At 47.4% G+C, this 19946-nt stretch overlaps 1 protein-coding gene across 3 annotated transcripts in view; it reads left to right on the top strand.

Annotated features, from left to right (window-relative positions):
• Positions 1–19946, top strand: part of usp34 (ubiquitin specific peptidase 34) — a 61894-nt gene that overhangs the window by 17018 nt on the left and 24930 nt on the right. For all 3 annotated transcript variants that reach the window (XM_034588611.1, XM_034588620.1, XM_034588628.1), the window contains exons 15-21: positions 15835–16370; positions 17003–17217; positions 17318–17436; positions 18071–18198; positions 18292–18381; positions 18550–18645; positions 18787–18869. In XM_034588611.1, the coding sequence (XP_034444502.1) occupies positions 15835–16370; positions 17003–17217; positions 17318–17436; positions 18071–18198; positions 18292–18381; positions 18550–18645; positions 18787–18869 (1267 nt within the window). The remainder of the gene's footprint in view (positions 1–15834; positions 16371–17002; positions 17218–17317; positions 17437–18070; positions 18199–18291; positions 18382–18549; positions 18646–18786; positions 18870–19946) is intronic.

Below are 19946 nucleotides of genomic sequence, written 5' to 3' on the forward strand. Positions count from 1 at the left end.
TTTGTTTGATGTGTTTGTCAGGTCAGGGAGCTAACTGTCCCCTCCGCTGCCTCCCCATTGTTTTGCGGATCATCTTGAAAATGGCCTAAAATCCCTCCCGGTAGTCCGCCGCCTGCTCGTGACACCGAGGGCACCGGGGGATCTCCTCCGAGTTCGGGCTGGTAAATGTTAAAGCAAGCGGCGGCTCTGCTTAGCCCCGAAAATTAATGGCTGCATCGAGGCGCATATTTTGGCACAGGGCGCTCCGTTAATCCCCGGTAGCGCGTGTGATCCGACAGATGTCCGGTGCGCACTCCGGTTTCCCTCTGCTCGATTTGACGGAGACAATTCACGCTAATCTCACCGTTTATTCCCACTATTCACCTGCAGGGCCAAACGTCCACCGCAGCCAGCGAACACACGGTTGCGGTTCTTGCTAAAACTTAGCCGTGAGTCCAGGCGTGCTAAGCAGGCCCTGCTCCGGGAGAGTCTGCTGCACACCGGACAAAGCCGTGCCGGCTCGTACTGCTGTCTCCTCCCGTGTGCACGCAGGGCTCGGTGGGGTATTGGTCGCTTTTCCTGTGTGTGTGAAGTGAAAGCTCCCGCGGGCTGTGCAGGAATCCACTTAAACACACGAGCCTGCACCTGCACCAGGGACTCACTCATTCAAACTTAGAGACACGTAGAAACAAATCCAGCTGCTTCTGACAGGCCGGTGTGTTGTCTCTTCAACACCCGGGGACATGCAGACACGAGTGGACACCGGTTTTTAGACATTTGTTGTTGTCAATCAATCAATCAAATTTTATTTGTATAGCCCATATTCACAAATCACAATATAAGTGCGAATACATCAGGACAGATGACGAGGGCTCGGTATCGTTTGGGTTTTTCAGAGGCCGCTGCTCAATCGATACTTTGAAAACCAGTACCAGTGTCGAACCGGGGCCAGAACCCAGTCTGTTTCCTAAGCAAAAGCACAGAGCCACAGTTTAAAGTCTACATAACTTAATTAAACAAATATAAATAAGTGCAACACATTTATCAATCTAAGAAACGATACTTAACACATCTGCAAATGTTTAACACTAAATAACAGTTTCAGTATTTAATACAGCAAAATGCTCCAAACATCAATTGTCTCCACACTGCCGGGGACAGGGACGCACTGCCAGGGGACAGGGATGCCCACACTGCCGGGGACAGGGACGCACTGCCAGGGGACAGGGACGCCCACACTGCCGGGGACAGGGACATACTGCCGGGGCCCGGGACGCCCACACTGCCGGGGACAGGGACACACTGCCGGGGCCCGGGACAGCCCACACTGCCGGGACAGGGACACACTGCCAGGGGACAGGGACGCCCACACTGCCGGGGGACAGGGACACACTGCCAGGGGACAGGGACGCCCACACTGCCGGGTCCAGGGACGCCCACACTGCCGCCTGATGGACATGACATGGGGTCATGCAACAAGTCAAACACGGCACATCCCTCTGGTTGTTGTTGTTCCTCCCTTCCTTCTTCTTCTCTGGGTTTACTGGAGGATCACAGCAACAAGGTGCACGCTGCCACCAGCTCTACACGCTGCCACCAGCTCTACACGCTGCCACCAGCTCTACACGCTGCCACCAGCTCTACAAGCTGCCACCAGCTCTACACGCTGCCACCAGCTCTACACGCTGCCACCAGCTCTACACGCTGCCACCAGCTCTACAAGCTGCCACCAGCTCTACACGCTGCCACCAGCTGCCAGGGCCTGGCTCTCGGCTCCCTGCTCTCAGACATTCGCTGCACGTCTCCGTCTCACGTGAAACTCACCCACATTGTCAGTTAGACCCTTTGTTGTCGTGTAGACTTGTGACTGATGCAGCTACTAGCTGACTGTGGGGTGCTGCCGTGCAGAGAGTGTGTTCCTCCAGAGTGAATTGAAATGTCAACTGGACACGTGCAGTGGTGTTTATGTTGCCTGTAAGCAGAGCGGCTATTTCCGTTCAGAGCTTAGGCACCGACGTCTGTGCTGTGCTTTGGCCTGGTAGGTAGCGGCTGTGTAGGAACCGGTGGATCTCTGTACCCAACCCTACACACGATCATTGCACGCTATGCTAAAGTTGAACATGTCATTTCAAACCCGTGAGCTGTGTGCTCCCACAACAGCCTCCTCTCTTCTGGGGAGGCTTCCTACAATGATTTAAAAACCTGGCTAAGGAATTCAGCCACAGGAGAATTATTACTGTTCCCTACAGGAGGCAGACACACACCGACGTGAATCTACCGACGGGCAGTTCGTCTGCCTGGATCAGTTTCTGTGAGATACCCGTCATTGGTTCATCTCACCCTCAGCAAAGACACCAGCCTGAAGTATATGTTCATACACATCAGTGTCAGAACAGCAACTCTAAATTACATGAATTAAAAGTTATGTTTCCATTGCACATCTGCCCACATCCTCACTGTCCCTCTGCGTGAGTCGGTTAAATGAAGTTTGACCGGGTCTGCCGTGGTCAGCCTGAAGGTCATGTCGGACGCTTTACTCCTCAGGGTGTTGCTGTGTCGTTGGACACCTTAAGGAAGTTTGAATTCCAGCTTTTAGCTCTTTTCCACTAAACTAGATCTGATTCTTTGACCGGTGGCATCTAACGCTTCAGCCTTCGTTCTCACCAGTTTTGCTAGAACCATTTCTATTTAGCATGTGTCATCGACAGAGCTCTTTCCAAGATGTAGAATATGACGCATTCATTGATGGTTTTCACATTTGAAAGGTTTTACTTTTTTTTAGCTGGGAAACACATTTTTGTTGTTTAAGGACTCGTTCACACCTGGTTGGGTTCAGAGCTTCAGACTCTTCAGTTCAGTCTGAACCTGAACATCAGGTGTGAGAGGTTCCTCAGAGCAGGAGAGGAGTTCTGGGTCTGGATCAAACTGAACCTGGTTCTGTTGGTTTGCTCCAAACACTTTGTTGGAGAGTTTGGACTTTTGGACCAATCACAGGAAGTAGAGACAGAATTAAGAAGAAGAGGAAGCACCTCCGACGATAAAATGTTTGAACCACGAGGACGTTCATTTGGTGCATTTGAACTAGTGTGGAGTACTGTAGTACTGTGGAGTACTGTGGAGTACTCGCCTGAAGGTGCTGATGCTGGTAGTAATACCATCATGTTACCATGGCAACCAAATGAAGCACTTCATTTATTTTCTCCATTCAAAAGGAAAGACTACCACCCCCCCACCTGACAACACGCCCACTACAAACCAATCAGAGTCAAGAACAGGTAGACGCAGCTACTTCTAAACACAGGGACTAAAATCGCTCGTTGGTATTTAACAGATTTCAAAGTGTCGAGGTTTGATTCATGTTAATCAACAGTGAATTTAAAGTTGAGGTTAAACGCTCCTGATTTATCACTGATTAAAGGAGACTTGAAGTTTGAGGTTTTCATGTGGTGTTGGTTTACAGTTGGTTGAAGGTTAAACGTTTGACTTCACTGCCGTGTGACTCGATTCTGACTCGAGCTCCAGACAGACAACCTCCTGCTGGTCTGCTGTGAAACTGGTGAAAGCTGGTTTTATTGTTGGGGACTCGATGGGTTTAAGATTTGTTTTACAACTTAGCAGAGTTGTGGTGACAGTTCCGCAGCAGGGGCCCGTCAGCTGTGACCGCTCTGTCTACGAGACGGGCAGGTCCATGTGCTGCGTCTGTAGGTGACCTGTGACCTCAGGTTTGCTGCAGCAGCATGTGTGTGTCAGTGTGTGTGGGTGTGTGTGTGTGTGTGTAGGAGAAAGAATCCCCCTTTACAACAGGGAGCTGTGCTCGGCTGGTGTTTCCCAACACACGACTAATCCAGTTTGGTTTCCAGAAATGTAAGAATCTATATTTTACAGGGCCGTAAAATATAATGATAGATTCTTGATCTGAGACCATCGATTAATAACTAAATACATGTGATAGCCAGTTTGTGTGAAGAGCAACAGAGACAAACACACACACACACTCTAAAGTACAATCATGTAATATAAAGTTGAGCTGTGTATATTATGTACATGTCAGAACCTCTGCAGAGCTGAGGAGTGTGAACCCACATTAGAGACGTCCTCCCTCTCTCTGTATTTATACCCACGCTGAGCTGCAGCTATAAACTGGGTTTAATGTTGGCACCGGGTTCCTGTTCCCAGACGTGATCATAAAGTGAAACCAGCGAAACATCACTCAGCACCACCGCTGCAGGAACGTGGCCAAATGTGCCGGGGCCGACATCCCAGAACACTGACCCCTGGTCCTGAAGCCTCTGATGAGCTTCTGTCCACACGTCACCAGTGAGAAGAGTTGTGGTTTGGATTCAGTGAGGAAATCCTCGTGCTGATTCCTTTGACTGCCGTTGTTATTCCATCTGTCTCTGCCGCCATATTCAGGTCAGCGATTCAGTGGAGACACTTAATTCCTCTGAGCTGGGTGTGACTGCGTGGATCTTCGAAGGCCAATACAATAACAGTAATTTGAGACAGAATCCGAGTGTTTGTATGAGTCACAGTTAAATCTCGTCCGGTGCTGTTATCAGTGGACACGTCTGATCATCACCAACAGAGGGCTGCATTTACACTTCAGGACTCTACTGGTCACGTTCACACCAAAGACAGTAAATAAAGATGGAGGACACGTCTCCACTTCCCTCCGCTGGACAAAGATCAGGCAAAACAGTCTGAACACAGGTGCCGCCATCTTGTAGTGAAGTCAGTGCGGTAGCGATCAGGCACGGATCTGCTGTGGTCCCACCGATTCACACGCTCGACCAATCACGAGTCAGTCTCAGCTGTCAATCATTCGCCTCACGGACACTTGGACTCGCCACCAACTCTTTGACTTGACGACCTGCTCTCTCTGTTGGAGTTACGTTGGCTGTAACCATGAGACGACCAGAACATTCTGAATGATAATCTGAACTGGAAATTAATTTATGATAAATAATAACAAATGAAGCAAAATATGTCATTAGAATGAAGAAATTACATAAAAATAAAGCCTATATGTTGATATGTAAATTTGTGGTAAACCAGTATTCTCAGCTTGACTGGTAATTGTTTCATCTCCAAAATGAATGAGTGTAACTTTAAAATGTCCTTCAACAGCGTGAGAAACAGATTTTAATTGTTGTAATGTTTCCTTCATCTATGATGTTGTCTTTTCAGTGAGTCTTGTTGTCTAACCGTGGTTTTGTGTTTGGCTTCTCCTCAGTATCGGATGCAGACGGCAGTGAAGGCGGCTTCCAGCTGAAGAAGGAACATGCCCTCCGAGTGCTGGGCTACATCAGCTCCTGGACGCAGAGGTGAGCGCCGCGTCCTCGGACATTAGTCGTGTCTGAAAGAGTTCATGTGATTAGGCTCCAGAAAAGTAAAGTTCATGGCTTTGCTGACCTTGAACCTGTGTGTTGTAAGTGTGTTAACTCCTGTAATAACCACCTGCAGCTCTTTCCTGCTCCAATTCACCAAATAACCAAGTTAAAGCTGCTTTCAGACCTGAACAGTTTTCTCCTGCCAGCCGCCTCGTAAAAGCTCCAGATAATGTGAGAACACAGGAGATCATTCACAGCGAGCGAGGTGGCGAGCTAACAATGTTTCTAACACTCAACAATTACAAAATAAAAAACGAATTCATAGAAATATATCAGGATGGAAGAAAGGAGCCGTACTCGTAGAAGATAAGGTTCCAGAGCTTCTGGTGATACAGGCCGACGCTGGTGTGACATGTTACGTCCTGAAAGCTCCAGACTTCTGTGTTGACTTTTCTTTTTCCCCCTCCTTGTTTTTCCAGGCAATGTCTCTGCTGCTTCAAGGAGTACAAGCACCTGGAGGTGTTCAACCAGCTGGTCTACGCCCTCATTAACCTGGTCATCACCCAGATCAGCAGCCTCAGAGACCGCCTCTGCAGCATCCAGGGCCACACCCACAAAGGAGGCGCATCAGGGGCTGAGGGGGTGGGCTCTGAATGGAGTGGGGGTGAATCTGCACCCGGACCCCTCCCACAGCCATCCTCACCTGGGGAGGACGAACCTGTGAATGTGGAGAGAGACTCTGCGGAAGAGGATGCTGACACAGCCGACCTGAACCAGAATAAGACCCAGGGTCAGGGCCAGCAGGGTGAAGCCCCGATGGAAGCACTGGGGCCTGTGGAGAGCGGAAGTGGGTGTGGGGGCGGTAACGGGGCTGATGGGGCCGCCGGCAGCGACAGTCAGGACCCGTTCAGCTCCTGGAGCACAGAAGAGAGGGAGAAACTGCTGCTGTGTGCTGCTAAGATCTTCCAGATCCAGTTCCCCCTTTACACAGCCTACAAACACAACACGCACCCCACCATAGAGGTACGGACCAGTCCCAGGGTTTGCACAGAGCCGTATCTCTGAGGGGGAGAGTCTGACTCTTGAGTCTGACTCAACATAACTGCTCAACACCCCCCAACGGTCGCTCACTCGCTCCACAAGTTGAATTCTGAGAGTTTGGAGGCGGGCACAGTGGCTCGTGCTCCCCTTCTTCGATTGGTCACTTTGAAACGCTCCAGTCCGCTGATCTAACTCGCTCCGCCTCCTTGTTTCTGTAGCAATTGAAAACTCTGTGGATCATATAAACCACTGCTGTCGACACCAACACGTGTTACTTATCGTTTATTTACAGTAATTAAGGGCATTATCGAAGTCGCTGCTTCAGTGTTACTTCTTTTCTCCGACTCCGATGATTCCCCCGAGAAGGTGGTGAGAAGACTCGATGAGTGAGCGACTGTCGGGCGGTGTCGAGCACTTGTTGGGGAGGAGGAGTTCGTGCTCGTCTCCGCCTCCTGCCTCCTCAATAGTCTGATTTCAGAGGAAAATGTTTTTCGTGTCTCCTTTAATTTCTTTTTTCTTTCAGGACATATCCGCTCACGAAAGCAACATCCTCGGCTCCTTCTGCGACATGAACGTAAGAAACCTGCTTTACCCTCAGTTTGTGTGTTTGCATAGCGCCGCTGCTTCTAGTTACATGTTTCTATTCTGTCACCTGCAGCAGGAAATAATCCCCCAGATAAAGACCAGCAATTTTATAGCAGCAAAAAAAGACGTCCGCGTTTGTTTCAGTGAATCTCCTGATAAATCAGTCGGGGGCAGATCCAGGGGCGAGGCCAGGGGGCGCTGAAGTGACCCTTTCTGTAAACAAGAAAAAGAGTCTCTTACAAACAGGATGTGGCCCCTGATATCGGAAAAGTATAGATCCGCCACTGGCTGGGGGGGGGTGAATATTAGATGTAGACCTGAGGCATGTCTGGATTGGCAGTAAGAAACCAGGACATCGGGGGGGGGGAGCGTATGTGCCACACAAGCCGTTTTCAGACATATATTTATATATCAGATTTATATTTGAATCAGCAGCAAGTTGCACACAATCGTACAAATCAGTCCCCTAAACTTCCTGCCTCTGTTCTGCTCCGGTGTTTCACGAGCAGCCATTAATAAAACAGACTCTGAATCCACTGACGGAGACGTTGTTGTCGAGAGATCTCACTGTATCTCAGGTCCGACCTCAGAAACCTGACCCCAAGTCAGCGAGCGAGTATCCAAATATAAACTTTGTCTGATGTGACGTCTCTTCAATCGGCTCGGGTTAAGGTTCATCCTGTGCCCTGGACTCAGCTGACCTTTGTTTTCTATATTGTCTGCTTCACTTCTTTGGGACCATATCCTCCACCTCCACTCAGAGCCACGTGTCCACTTCCTTTAGCAACGTGACTCTTGCGTCCTTAGCACCTGGTTTACACAGAGGAACCTGCTCGTGGTGCGTCCCTGAGTTATGACTCAGAACAGCGTTGGATCTTTTTATTGTCCGTATGTTGGCTTTTTGAAATTGAGTGTAGTTCTCTGTTTACCTGAGTATTGTCCACATTTCCTGCCCTCTGGTGGTTTTGTCGACGCCCACATTATTATTATTATTACAGTTTGCTGAGCCTCGTATAAAAACGTCCATAGCAACAGGATTTCTTTGGTCCGTTGCAGCTCTCAATGTTCTGAGATGAAAACAAACGAAGGAAACTAATTGTGTTCAATGCGTTTTTGTGTTGCTCACGTGTGTTGTACTCGCTTGTGATGAGTTGGGTCTTTGTTCGCTGGTCACAGCCGTCAGAGAGAAACTGTAAAAGTCTTCTTCTTCAGGCTGCTGTCGTGAATCTGGTTTAGTTTCAGTGGCCGTTCCCTTGGAGAGAAGTAATGTGTCCCCGGATAATCTGCAAGCTCGATAGTTTCTGGGTTCTCTCTGAGAGTAATTCATGAATCTTGATGATAAAAATCCAACATATTTAAAGGACTGATATTTTTATGAATGTGTGTACTTTCGATTTAATTTAAGTGACTGTTGGGCCTCGGTTGAGGTAAGAGAGGTACTGAGGGATATTCTAGTTTGAATATTCTCTTTATTTATTACACTTACTGGGTGTCTATTATCAACTGTTCTGCTGTAACACGACAAAGTATCGTAGCGCGTCTTTATCCTATTGTACTGACAATAAATAAAATAAAGAATAAATGTTTGGCACTGATTTTATAGAAATTGAAATAGTTTTAATCACCTCAAAACTAAGGTCTGAATTTATGAAGTGCCCCTACACTTTACCCCGGATCGGATTTTGGTTATTTAAAGAGCATGTTAAAGTATTACGTACAAAGCTTTAAATAGATTTACGTAGGCTGACACATGCTATTTCCGTTATGCTTTTAAAAAGTCTGTTCCCAGTCCTACAGATATAAACAAGCTGCAATAAAACTGACAAGACAAACATGGGAATGTAGTAAATGTTAAAAACACTTGTTTACAATAACTAATGGTAAATGATGAATTAGAAACTCAGAAAGTGCCCCCCCCCCCCTTCTTGAAAGTATAAAAAAAGAATACAAATGGGTGTCTGCTAATGGATCAGTCTTAAAGTCGTGTGTCACATCTGGTGCTCTCCCTCACTGACCAGGACGTGGAGGTGCCGCTGCATCTGCTGCGTTACGTCTGTCTGTTCTGCGGGAAGCACGGCCTCTCCCTGATGAAGGAATGCTTCGAGTCGGGGACGCCGGAGAGCCTCCCCTTCCCCATCGCCCACGCCTTCATCACCATCGTCTCCAACGTGAGTCCACCAACCGGACTGTTCCGGGTTTCTATCTGAGTTCAGACTCGCAACAAGGAAGTGGATTCACATGAAGATGTATTACATTGTTGAGTGGGTTTGGAGGGAAACTGCATTAGATGCTTAAGTGGCTGTTAAACTGTTTACGGAGAAGTTTTCCTAATGTCTCCTCGTTGAAATAAAAGGGCGAGTTGAACGTAGTTTGAAAAACATCTGGTGCGGATTCTACGACTTTGATCTTTAAGATTTTACACAATGATCATTTTGGTTTCTGTCCACAGATTCGAATATGGTTGCACATTCCTGCGGTCATGCAGCACATCATACCGTTCCGCACCTACGTAATACGGTGAGTTCACACAAAGCAGATTTTTATCAGAGGCAGCAGCGGAGCCCCCATTCACCAAATATTCTCCATTTCTTTTTAATACAGCCACAGTAACGCCCCCCCCCCCCCCCCCTGTCCTGCAGAGCATGAAATCCAGAGAATGTCCGCACAGACATCATCTGGAGGTTTTACGAGGCGGGTGTATGAAACCATGACATGTAGAACATCGGCTGTTTGAAAGTTAAACAGAGACTCAATGGCCCAAAAGGAAATGTTTGCGTAGACTTTGGGCCTGTACACACGTGGCTCGGCTGTTTCCACCTTTTTAACATGGAAAGTTATGGGAAGTGAAGATGCTGTGGGGGAAAAAGGGGAATAATCCTTCTGACCAACATCAGACAATGAGTCCTTCAAAGAGCAACAACGAGGGAGTGTTCCTGTGGTTTCACTGCCTGAGGCCTGTGTTTTATTTGACTGAGTAGCTGCCATTTTGTTTGACACCTTTCTCTCCTCGTCAGCAGAGGAGACGTAAAACTTCTGCACCGGAGCGAGGACTCGAAAACAGAACTAATGATCCCGAGGGTTTAATCTGTCACCTTCTCCAACGCCAATTATTCTATCTTGTCAGAAATCAACAGTCGTCTTTGTGTCACCTTTTAAATTCTTTGGGAAACTGAATGTCAGGGTTGTCGTCTCCCGGCTGGACGAGATGGATTCAATGTTTTGCCGTCGTTTGAGGCGAGGAAGTCAGACGTGGTCGATTCTGTCTGAGCTCGTTCTCTCGCTCTCTCTCTCTCCCTCTCTCTCTCTCTCTCTCTCTCTCTGTCTCTCTCTCTCTGTTTCTCTCTCTCTCTCTCTCTCTCTCTCCCCCTCTCTCTCTCTCTCTCTCTCTGTCTCCCTCTCTCCCTCTCCCTCTCTCTCTCTCTCTCTCTGTCTCCCTCTCTGTCTCTCTCTCTCTCTCTCTGTCTCTCTGTCTCTCTGTCTCTCTCTCTCTCTCTCTCTGTCTCTCTCTCTCTCTCTCTCTCCCTCTCTCTCTCCCTCTCTCTCCCTCTCTCCCTCTCCCTCTCTCTCTGTCTGTCTCCCTCTCTCTCTCTCTCTCTCTGTCTCTCTCTCTCCCTCCCTCTCTCTCTCTCTCTCTCTCTCTCTCTCCCTCCCTCTCTCTCTCTCTCTCTCTCTCTCTCTCTCTCTCTCTCTGTCTCCCTCTCTCCCTCTCCCTCTCTCTCTCTCTGTCTCCCTCTCTCCCTCTCTCTCTCTCTCTCTCTCTCTCCCTCTCCCTCTCTCTCTCTCTCTCTCTCTCTCTCTCTCTCTCCCTCTCTCTCCCTCTCTCTCTCTGTCTCTCTCTCTCTCTCTCTCTCTCTCTCTCTCTCTCTCTCTCTCTCTCTCTCTCTCTCTCTCTCTGTCAGTGATTGCGCCTCACGCTTTCCTGCTCTCTCCCCCAAATACCAAAGTACCACACGTTGGTTGCTAGGAAGAGCTTCTGTCACCATGGCAACAGTTACCAGGCCTCCAGTCAACCTCTCCTCACATGACCCTCGTAGGAGGCAGGGTGCCGGCGGGGCTGGTCATGTGATGTAGACTAAGGGCGTGTACACACGCTGCTGCTCTGCTGTCTGACTGAGCTGAGGCTCGGCAAAGTGATGATTCTCATCAGGATAATTATTCATTATAAGAACTCAAACATCCATCAAGCTCCTTGTTGATGTTCTGTAAATCAGCACCGTTCAGTTTGTTAAACCTCAACGATTGAAACGTGTTAGGGTTTTGTTTTGTCTCCACCGGCTTCACCCAGTGGCCGATGGCATTATGCTTTCCGTCTGTCCGTCCCTCCGTCCGTCCGTCCGTCCCTCCGTCCGTCCGTCCGTCCGTCCCTCCGTCCGTCCCTCCCTCCGTCCCTCCGTCCCTCCCTCCGTCCGTCACATATCCTGTGAACACGACATCTCAGGAACACCTCGAGGGATTTTCTTCAAATTTGATACGAACGTTGACTTGGACTCAGAGATGAACTTATGTTGGTTGTTAAAGTTCAAAGGTCAAGGTTACATGACCTCACAAAACATGTTTTTAGCTTCTTAAACATGAAATCTCGAGTCTTATGGTAATTTCTTAAAATTATGATTTGTTGTCACTTGGAGTGAAAGATTACCTGAATCGATGTCAGTGGTCAAAGGTCAAAGTGACCTCATAGGAGTATGTAGACTGACGTTTGTCAAATGGGAACTCAGTCATTCCAATAAAATACAAGTTAACTCTGGCGCCGTCTCGTCTGCAGGTATCTGTGTAAGCTGTCGGACCAGGAGCTGCGGCAGAGCGCGGCTCGCAACATGGCCGACCTGATGTGGAGCACGGTGAAGGAGCCGCTGGACAGCGCGCTGTGCTTCGACAAGGAGAGCCTGGACCTTGCCTTCAAATACTTCATGTCCCCCACGCTCACCATGAGGCTGGCCGGACTCAGCCAAATCACTGTGAGTCACACTCGACTGAAGTCGCGTTCACCAGCTCAGCGTCGCTTCAGGCCGTGTGGTCGTTCACTGGACTCCTCACAGCCGCATGGAAACAACCTCCTGTTTCTGTTTCCAAACCATAAACACAGACGCAGCTTCACTTTGTTCTTCTGTTAACTTCCAGCTGCACTTTTCCTTTCTCTCAAACTCAGCAGTTTCTGGTGATGGAGAAAATATTAAAATAATTCAATTAAGCCATGAAAGAGTTGAAAGTATGTGTAACAAATACATTACACACACGTCGTAGTAAGTGTTAAATATGTAATACAGTGATGATATACATTTTCTCACATTCGTCACTAGGATTGATTTTTCTTTTTGTGACTTTAAAGGTTCAATAAGCAACTTTTCCACTTTGAAATGTGTGAACTCATCCAGACCTGTTTTAGATATTAACATTGTATTTAAGAACCTGGAGAAATCTGTAGTTTTAATCAAGGTACTGGTGCATTTCATTTGGCTGCCTGTTGGTGGCGTCATATCCCCTTTGTGCACGTTGATAAACAGCAGTAGCTGTATTAAGACTGATGCTGTGTTTAATGAATGATCTTGAAAATCTGAGATGATTATTATGAATTCAGCCGAGGGCTCGTGATGTACTATCTATTCATGCATTGTGTGTTTGTGTGTTTGTTTTCTCAGAATCAGCTCCACACATTCAATGACGTCTGCAACAACGAGTCCCTGGTGTCTGACACAGAAACGTAAGTTTGCTGAAAGGGATCACGAACATGTATCTATGCTGAAGAGTAATGGAGTAATTTACCGCCCACCTTTGACTTTTCATATGCAAATGTCCTGAAGTAGACACGTCACAAACTGTCGACTCTACGTTACCGTTAGTCCTGCGAGGTCCAAGGCAGTTTGAAACACTGGCTAATGTAGAGATTTCTTTGTAAATGTGTTAATAACTGTAATATTAAAACAAACTAATGTATTTAGTTAAAGAACAGCACCTTTAAATGCAGCATCACAACAAAACGATGTTAAAATACACAGACAACATGTGGAGGTAAATAAAACGAGGATTAATTAAAGGCTTTTATTTAAAGATGTTTGATTTAAAAGATGACACTGATTCTGAGATTGTCCAGTTTCCCACCTGTTGCATTATAAATGACTGGATGTGATACGACTTCACAGGAAGTAGAAGACACGTCTCTGTGCATCCCACACGACGCTGTGTGTTCTGTGTTAACCTGAGAACTCACTGTGATTCTGCTTCATGCTTCCAGTTCCATAGCAAAGGAACTCGCCGATTGGTTGATTCACAACAATGTGGTGGAGCACATATTTGGACCCAATTTGCACATTGAGGTGAGACCATGTGATGTGATGCTATATGTAAATGTCTTGATGATGTGTTCTTACTTTATATTTTCAAACCTGCAGAGACCTGTTGTTTTAATCAAGGTAACATTTCATCCCTGTTGCTGGCGTCACGTCCTCCAGAAGAGTCAGAAGTGACTTTTTATCCAGTTTGAAGTCACATTTTAGATCTCGTGGTTTTTTACTCTATATTTGAAGCAGATGAAGGATTTTAGTTGTCGGAACGTGTGGATCTGAAGTTTTCAGAGAAACAAGCTGAGCAAACGTTAGCGGCAGCTCGACTCGGCTCTGGAGTCCTAACCAGGAGAAGACTACAACTCCCATCATCCCTCACTGCGTCACCATGTCAGCGAACTCAAATGAGACCCCTAGTGGCAGGAAATGACATTGTCTATTTAAGAAAATGTGAATACTCCTATTCGGGTCTTTGGAAATCAATCAAAACAGTTTGGAATGGATAAAAGAAATAGTGCCCGCGGGATATCTCATTATTGTGAGATTTACCGCTACGGCACAACCTCACAATAATCTGTCTATTGTTATTGTTCTGCTAGAGAGCCCCCTAGTGGCACAAACGTCTTCCGTTCTGTCACTGTTCATGTCCCCCCAGTGCAGCCAACCTGAAGAGTGTGTGTGTGTTTCAGATCATTAAACAGTGCCAAGTGATCCTGAATTTCTTGGCTGCAGAGGGTCGACTCAGCACGCAGCATGTGGACTGTATCTGGGCTGCAGCACAGGTGAGACGGGACAGCTTCACACTGGACACGGCTTCACTCCTGTTCATTTCTGTCCCGGTTTTTAAAGAAGCACATTTTTCCTTCTCTCCAAATGTAAGATTCATAAATTGTGTTTGTTTTGTGTTTTTAGCTGAAACACTGCAGCCGCTACATCCACGACCTTTTCCCTTCACTCATTAAAAACCTGGACCCAGTGCCCCTCCGCCACGTCCTCAACCTGGTGTCCGGCCTGCACCCCAGCGCCCACACAGAGCAGGTAAAACAAAACAAAATGGACGAACCCCAGACTCCGTGTGAACGCCAGCGTGCCGTGATCATCACTCACGAGCTTCCCTCTCTCCTCAGACGTTGTACCTGGCCTCCATGCTGATCAAGGCCCTGTGGAACAACGCGCTGGCAGCAAAGGCCCAGCTCTCCAAACAAAGCTCCTTTGCCTCCCTGCTCAACACCAACATCCCCATGGGCAACAAGAAAGGTCTGGATTCATTTCACTGTGACGCCGGCTGTTGAAAGAAGTTTTCTGAGGCGAAGAAGCTTTGTCAAACCTGAGAAAACTTCCATTTGATCTGGTACAAATGGTTGGATTTTGGTGGTGAAAGGTCAAGATCACTGTGAGCTCATTAATCTGATATCTTCACACTGCCTCAAAGGAGTTTCTTAAATTTCTTCAAAATCGTGAACTTGGTTTCAAAGATGAACAGATACGATTTTGGTGGTCAAAGGTCACGTGACCTTAAACACATGTTTTGGGCCATAACCCCAAAATCCATGAGCTGATTATAACAGAATACAAATGTCTGCACATAAAATGAATCTGTAAATAAAGAGGGACACATGTCTCAGGAGGTAGAGCGGGTTAGCCACTTTCCTGTAGGTCGCCAGTTGGATCCGTGTCTCCTCAGTCTGCATGTCAAAGCCCACATTGCTCCTGATGGTTGTGTGCGAATGATGTGTGATACAGTGATGTTGCACTGTGTGTGTGTGTGTGTGTGTGTGTGTGTGTGTTACCTGTATGTTAGTTATTGTAGTTTCCTGTCTGTTCTCAGGTTCACCGGCTGCCAGTCCAGACAGCAGCGACAACAGTGACACGCAGCACAGCGGAGGCAGCGACATGGAGATGGACGACCAGATGATGACCGGCAGCAAGAGGAGCCAGCAGAGGCTGTCTGACACAGAGGTACCACACACACACACACACACACACACACACACACACACACACACACACACACACACACACACACACACACACACACACACACACACACACACAGCTGAAGGAGTGATTAAGATGACAAGTGGCAGAAGGAAGATGCTTCTATATGTCTGTCCACCTCAATCTCCTGCTGCTTCATATGTGAAACACAAACTCCCCAACATGTCTGATTTCACGTCCGAAAACAGCTTTACACACTTTCATAATGAATCAGCTCCTCAGCTTATTGTGTTTGCAGAGGAAGACTCTGGTCCTGATTCACCTTCTTTACATTCCTGGCTTTTCTTTACATGGTGTCTACGCTACCGAGCAACATGTAACATGCTGTGTTCCCCTAGTTTCTACACGAGACAATTCAAATGCTTATGTCAACCTAACCTCTGACTGCCACACAGAAGCTGTTAGAGTTTATAATGTCCCCTGTGTCTCTGTGGTTTCAGGAGTCGATGCAGGGCAGCTCAGATGAGACGGCCAACAGCGTGGAGGAAGGCAGCAGCGGGCCGGGCAGCAGCAGCGGCCGCAGTGAGGCCTCCAGCAACGAAGCCGCCTCCAGCAGAGCCAGCCAGTCAGCAGGGAGCCCCGGCAGCGAGATGCACTCTGACGACATGGCAGACAGTGAGGCCTTAAAGGAGGAGGAGGAGGACGACGAAGAGGAAGACGACGAGGAGGACGATGATGATGACGAAGAGGACGAAGATGAGGGGAACCGATCTGCTGCTGAAGGCGGTCAGCAGAAGGAGTCCCGGGAGCAGCCGGAATCCAGGAAAAGGAAGGCGGGGGAGGCGCTTGGCGAAGGGTTGAGCCAGGGGGCGGGGCCTAGTGGCACAGGGGGCGGGGGCAAACCCAAGGCTCTGCCCTTCAACGCAGAGACTTCTGCTGTCATGGCAACAGCCGCGTCAGCATCAGTAGAAGGCCACATGAGGATGCTGGACGCCTGCTCGGCATCATCCCGGCCTGAGGGGGCGGAGCCCCAGCAGCAGCCACTGGACATCGGCCCCTCCCAGATGGTGCAGGGGCCTCAGGAGCCCCCCTGTCTGCCCCGGGCCGGGGACTTCCTGGGAGAGGCCATGGGCAGTGACCTTTTTAACTGCCGGCGCTTCATCGGACCCCAACACCATCACCACCACCACCACCACCATCACCACCATCATGAAGGGTGAGGCCGTCTCTGTCCCTCATATGGTTCAGTACAAATATGATGATATAATAATCAAACTTTATTTAAATAGCACTTTTCTGAACAACGCTACAAAACTTAACGAGAAGTAAAACCAAACAAAATCTAAAAACCAGACAAGGACGTTGACTTAAAGGACACGAAGCAGCAAAATGACTGAAACTAAATAAAAGCAAATCAAACATTTAAAGACAACTTTCATAAAGACAAAAGTTTTACAAGTCAGAGATGATTTTACCTGAGCCCAGAAAAATACATTTGTGTTTCACAGTTATTGTATTTTTGAAGAAGAAATGTGTAAGAACCTGAAAGTTGCGTGAAAGCTTTTCACTCATTCTGCATAACATCAGAGGTTTGGTGTCTTCGGCTTCAAATCCACGTTATTCTGTGTTTTATGTGTAGATTTCTTATATTTTCTTTTGATGGTGGTGATAGAACTGCCAGGACACCTCTGGGGACCATGAATATTCACAGTAAATTATATAGAAATCTTGCCACTGGTGTTGATTGCGACTCTGTGGCCATCTTAACTCTTACTTCCCTGTAAACACACTGAAGTACAAACCTGACGCACATACTTGCTTTTATAAAACCACATCTTCCCCTCTCAGTCCCATGGTGGAGGACATGCTGAGTGCCGACGATGTGAGCTGCAGCAGCTCCCAGGTCAGCGCCAAGTCGGAGAAGAACATGGCGGACTTTGACGGTGAGGAGTCGGGCTGCGAAGAGGAGCTGGTCCAAATCAATTCCCACGCTGAGCTCAGCTCCCACCTCCAGCAGCACCTCCCCAACTTGGCCTCCATCTACCATGAGCACCTGGTGCAAGGTGAGCTGTTTCCACTATGTCTGCCTCTAGCTCGTCAAGGCTTTACTGTGTGCACGTCCCACCAAAGAGGCAGAGGAGCTGATTCTGTTTATCTCTGCAGGTCCAGCTGTTCACAAGCACCAGTACTCCAGCAGCCACGCTGTGACCGACATCAACCTGGACAACGTCTGTAAGAAGGGCAACACTCTGCTGTGGGACCTGGTGCAGGACGAGGACGCGGTACAGCTTCTTTTTATTCACTTTTTTAAATCAAATTCTATTTCAACCCATTAAGACCTAAGGCCCAGTATGAAAACAATCACCTTTCTGAAGAGCTGAAAGAATTACCAACATTTACAAAAACATACATTTCTTCGCCTTAGAGACCTGAAATACAATAAAACATGTGATAGCTTTAACATTTAGCTTTTATTAGCATCAATGGCAAATCATTGACTATTCCCTGAAGTTCAGGAACATTTTTTAATGCTGACAAACTCGCAGAGATCCCTCTTCCTCTTCCTCTTCCTCCAACATGTCTCTTACAGACAGAGTCTTGCTCTTAATCTTCTTCATTGTTATTTTCATCGTTGTTTTAATCAATGAAACTCTGCGGCAGTCGGCTTCAACATCCCTCCCCTCACTGAAATCCTCAGCCATCGTCGCTATTAAACAAACAAACTACATTTCCCATCACGCATTCAGCCGTTCCCATATCAAACACACACATCTCATCTGGCTCTAGAGGGAGGAGCACGCAAACGTCATCAAGGTCTTAAATGTTATTATATGTTCAGTTTAAAAGGGTTAATTTAATGCTACCAAAACAAAGAGTGTCAGTTTTACCTGTGGAATCAAATGTTGTTTCTTTTAGATTCACTTGTCTGAAGGTTTGATCAACGAAGCGGAGAAGCTGCTGTGTTCGCTCGTCTGCTGGTTCACCGACAGACAGATCCGCATGCGCTTCATCGAGGGCTGCCTTGACAACTTGGCCCATCACAGGTAGGAGTGACCTAAAAGACTCATGTTTCCAGTGGTATTCTTTCTTTTCCTTACCCTCTTGTGTTTGATCCTCATCTTTTCATCGTCTCTTAGGTCCGTTGTGGTTTCCTTGCGTCTACTACCCAAACTATTTGGCACTTTTCAGCAGTTCGGCTCGAGCTACGACACTCACTGGATCACCATGTGAGTAACTCCTATTCCTTCGGTAACCATGTACTGTACGTTTAGGTCCGGGTGGAGAAGAGACCGCACACCTGAAGCTGTAAATTCAGACACCTCCTGAAATCAGAAAACAGAAGAGTTAAATTATGGATCCGTTATGCTTTGTACTGATGTTTTTGTCTTGGTCAGGTGGGCGGAGAAAGAGCTGCACATGATGAAACTGTTCTTCGACAACCTGCAACACTACATCCACGAAGTCCGAGAGCAGCGGCACAAGTTTGCACTGTGAGTCTGTCGGGACGATCACCTCAGTCACAGAAAGCTCCTGATTTCATCCCTGAAGATATTTCAGATTTACTTGAAGCTCGAGATGAAATAAAATGACTCGTGTGTTGTTGTTGTCTTCTTCTGTTGTTGTTGTTGCAGCTACAGCCACAGTGCGGAGGTCCAGGTCCGCCTGCAGTTCCTCACCTGTGTCTTCTCCACGCTGGGATCTCCAGACCACTTCAGTAAGACTCAGCTTCATGTAGTCGACTGGTGTCGTGTGGCCCAACTGTCCCCTTAAGTTAAATCAAGCTGCACCAAATGAATGCCCCAAAAAATGCCCCATGTCACAATGTTTAAAAAAAGGTGATTCAAAATTCCTGAATCCACCCATTTGTAAAATCCTTCCTCAAAGTTTACTGGAAATCTGTTCAGACAGAAGGACAGTGGCGATAAAGTCTAAAATAAACCATTGATCAGTTTGCTGATTTTATTTTATGGTGGTTATTACGAGCCATGATGAATCGGGAAAAAACAACATAATTCCTCAACCTTCCCTCGTGACATCGAGCTCCAGACAGTTTAGAGTCTTGACTCCTTGAACGTCTGTTGCCACCACAGTGGAATTTAGTTTTTGGTTCTCAAAACATTGAAAACTTGAGAAAAACATCAGCACATCTTTGCAGAAATTATATTTTTGTTATCCCTGATAATCCACAGACTGAATGCCCTACCAAGAAGGCCCAGGTCTCTCCAGGTTTCCTGAGTAGAAGGCAGCGGCTGGGAGTAAAGAAGTTTGAAATGCAATAAGGAGTCAGATTAGATTTGTAGAACATTGCAGATACTCATGTACTCGGTGTGTGTCTGGTGTTTCTGTGAGACTTCAGGCAACGATGTTAAAATAGACCTCATTATGCAACCTGAGCCGCATACTGCCGAGAACAATGCTCCCGCTGTGTGTGTGGGTCTGAGAGAAGATTACATAACCCTGATGAGGATGGAATATAACCCGTTTAGCAGTTTTTACCACATTTGGCCCAGTTTGATCGCCCATGGCAAACGTGTGACGATGTTTGAAGCCTCAGACACAGACGGTAAGAAACCTCAGGTCACAGTAAAGGGTCACAACATCGATTCCTGTCAGTAGGAAAACACGTAAAATCCCTCCATGCTGCTCCTGTGGTGTCGTCCCGGTGTCTTCAGCCGTTTCGAGTCGAACTTGAATGTCGGCTCACGGACACTTGGATGACACACCGGAGCAGTATGGAGGCAGTTAGGAAAGGAGAACCACGGTGCAGAGAAGGTCCGACTCCACTTTCACT

Source organism: Hippoglossus hippoglossus, chromosome 1 (genome assembly GCF_009819705.1).
Source record: "Hippoglossus hippoglossus isolate fHipHip1 chromosome 1, fHipHip1.pri, whole genome shotgun sequence".
NCBI classification, from domain to species: Eukaryota; Metazoa; Chordata; class Actinopteri; order Pleuronectiformes; family Pleuronectidae; genus Hippoglossus; species Hippoglossus hippoglossus.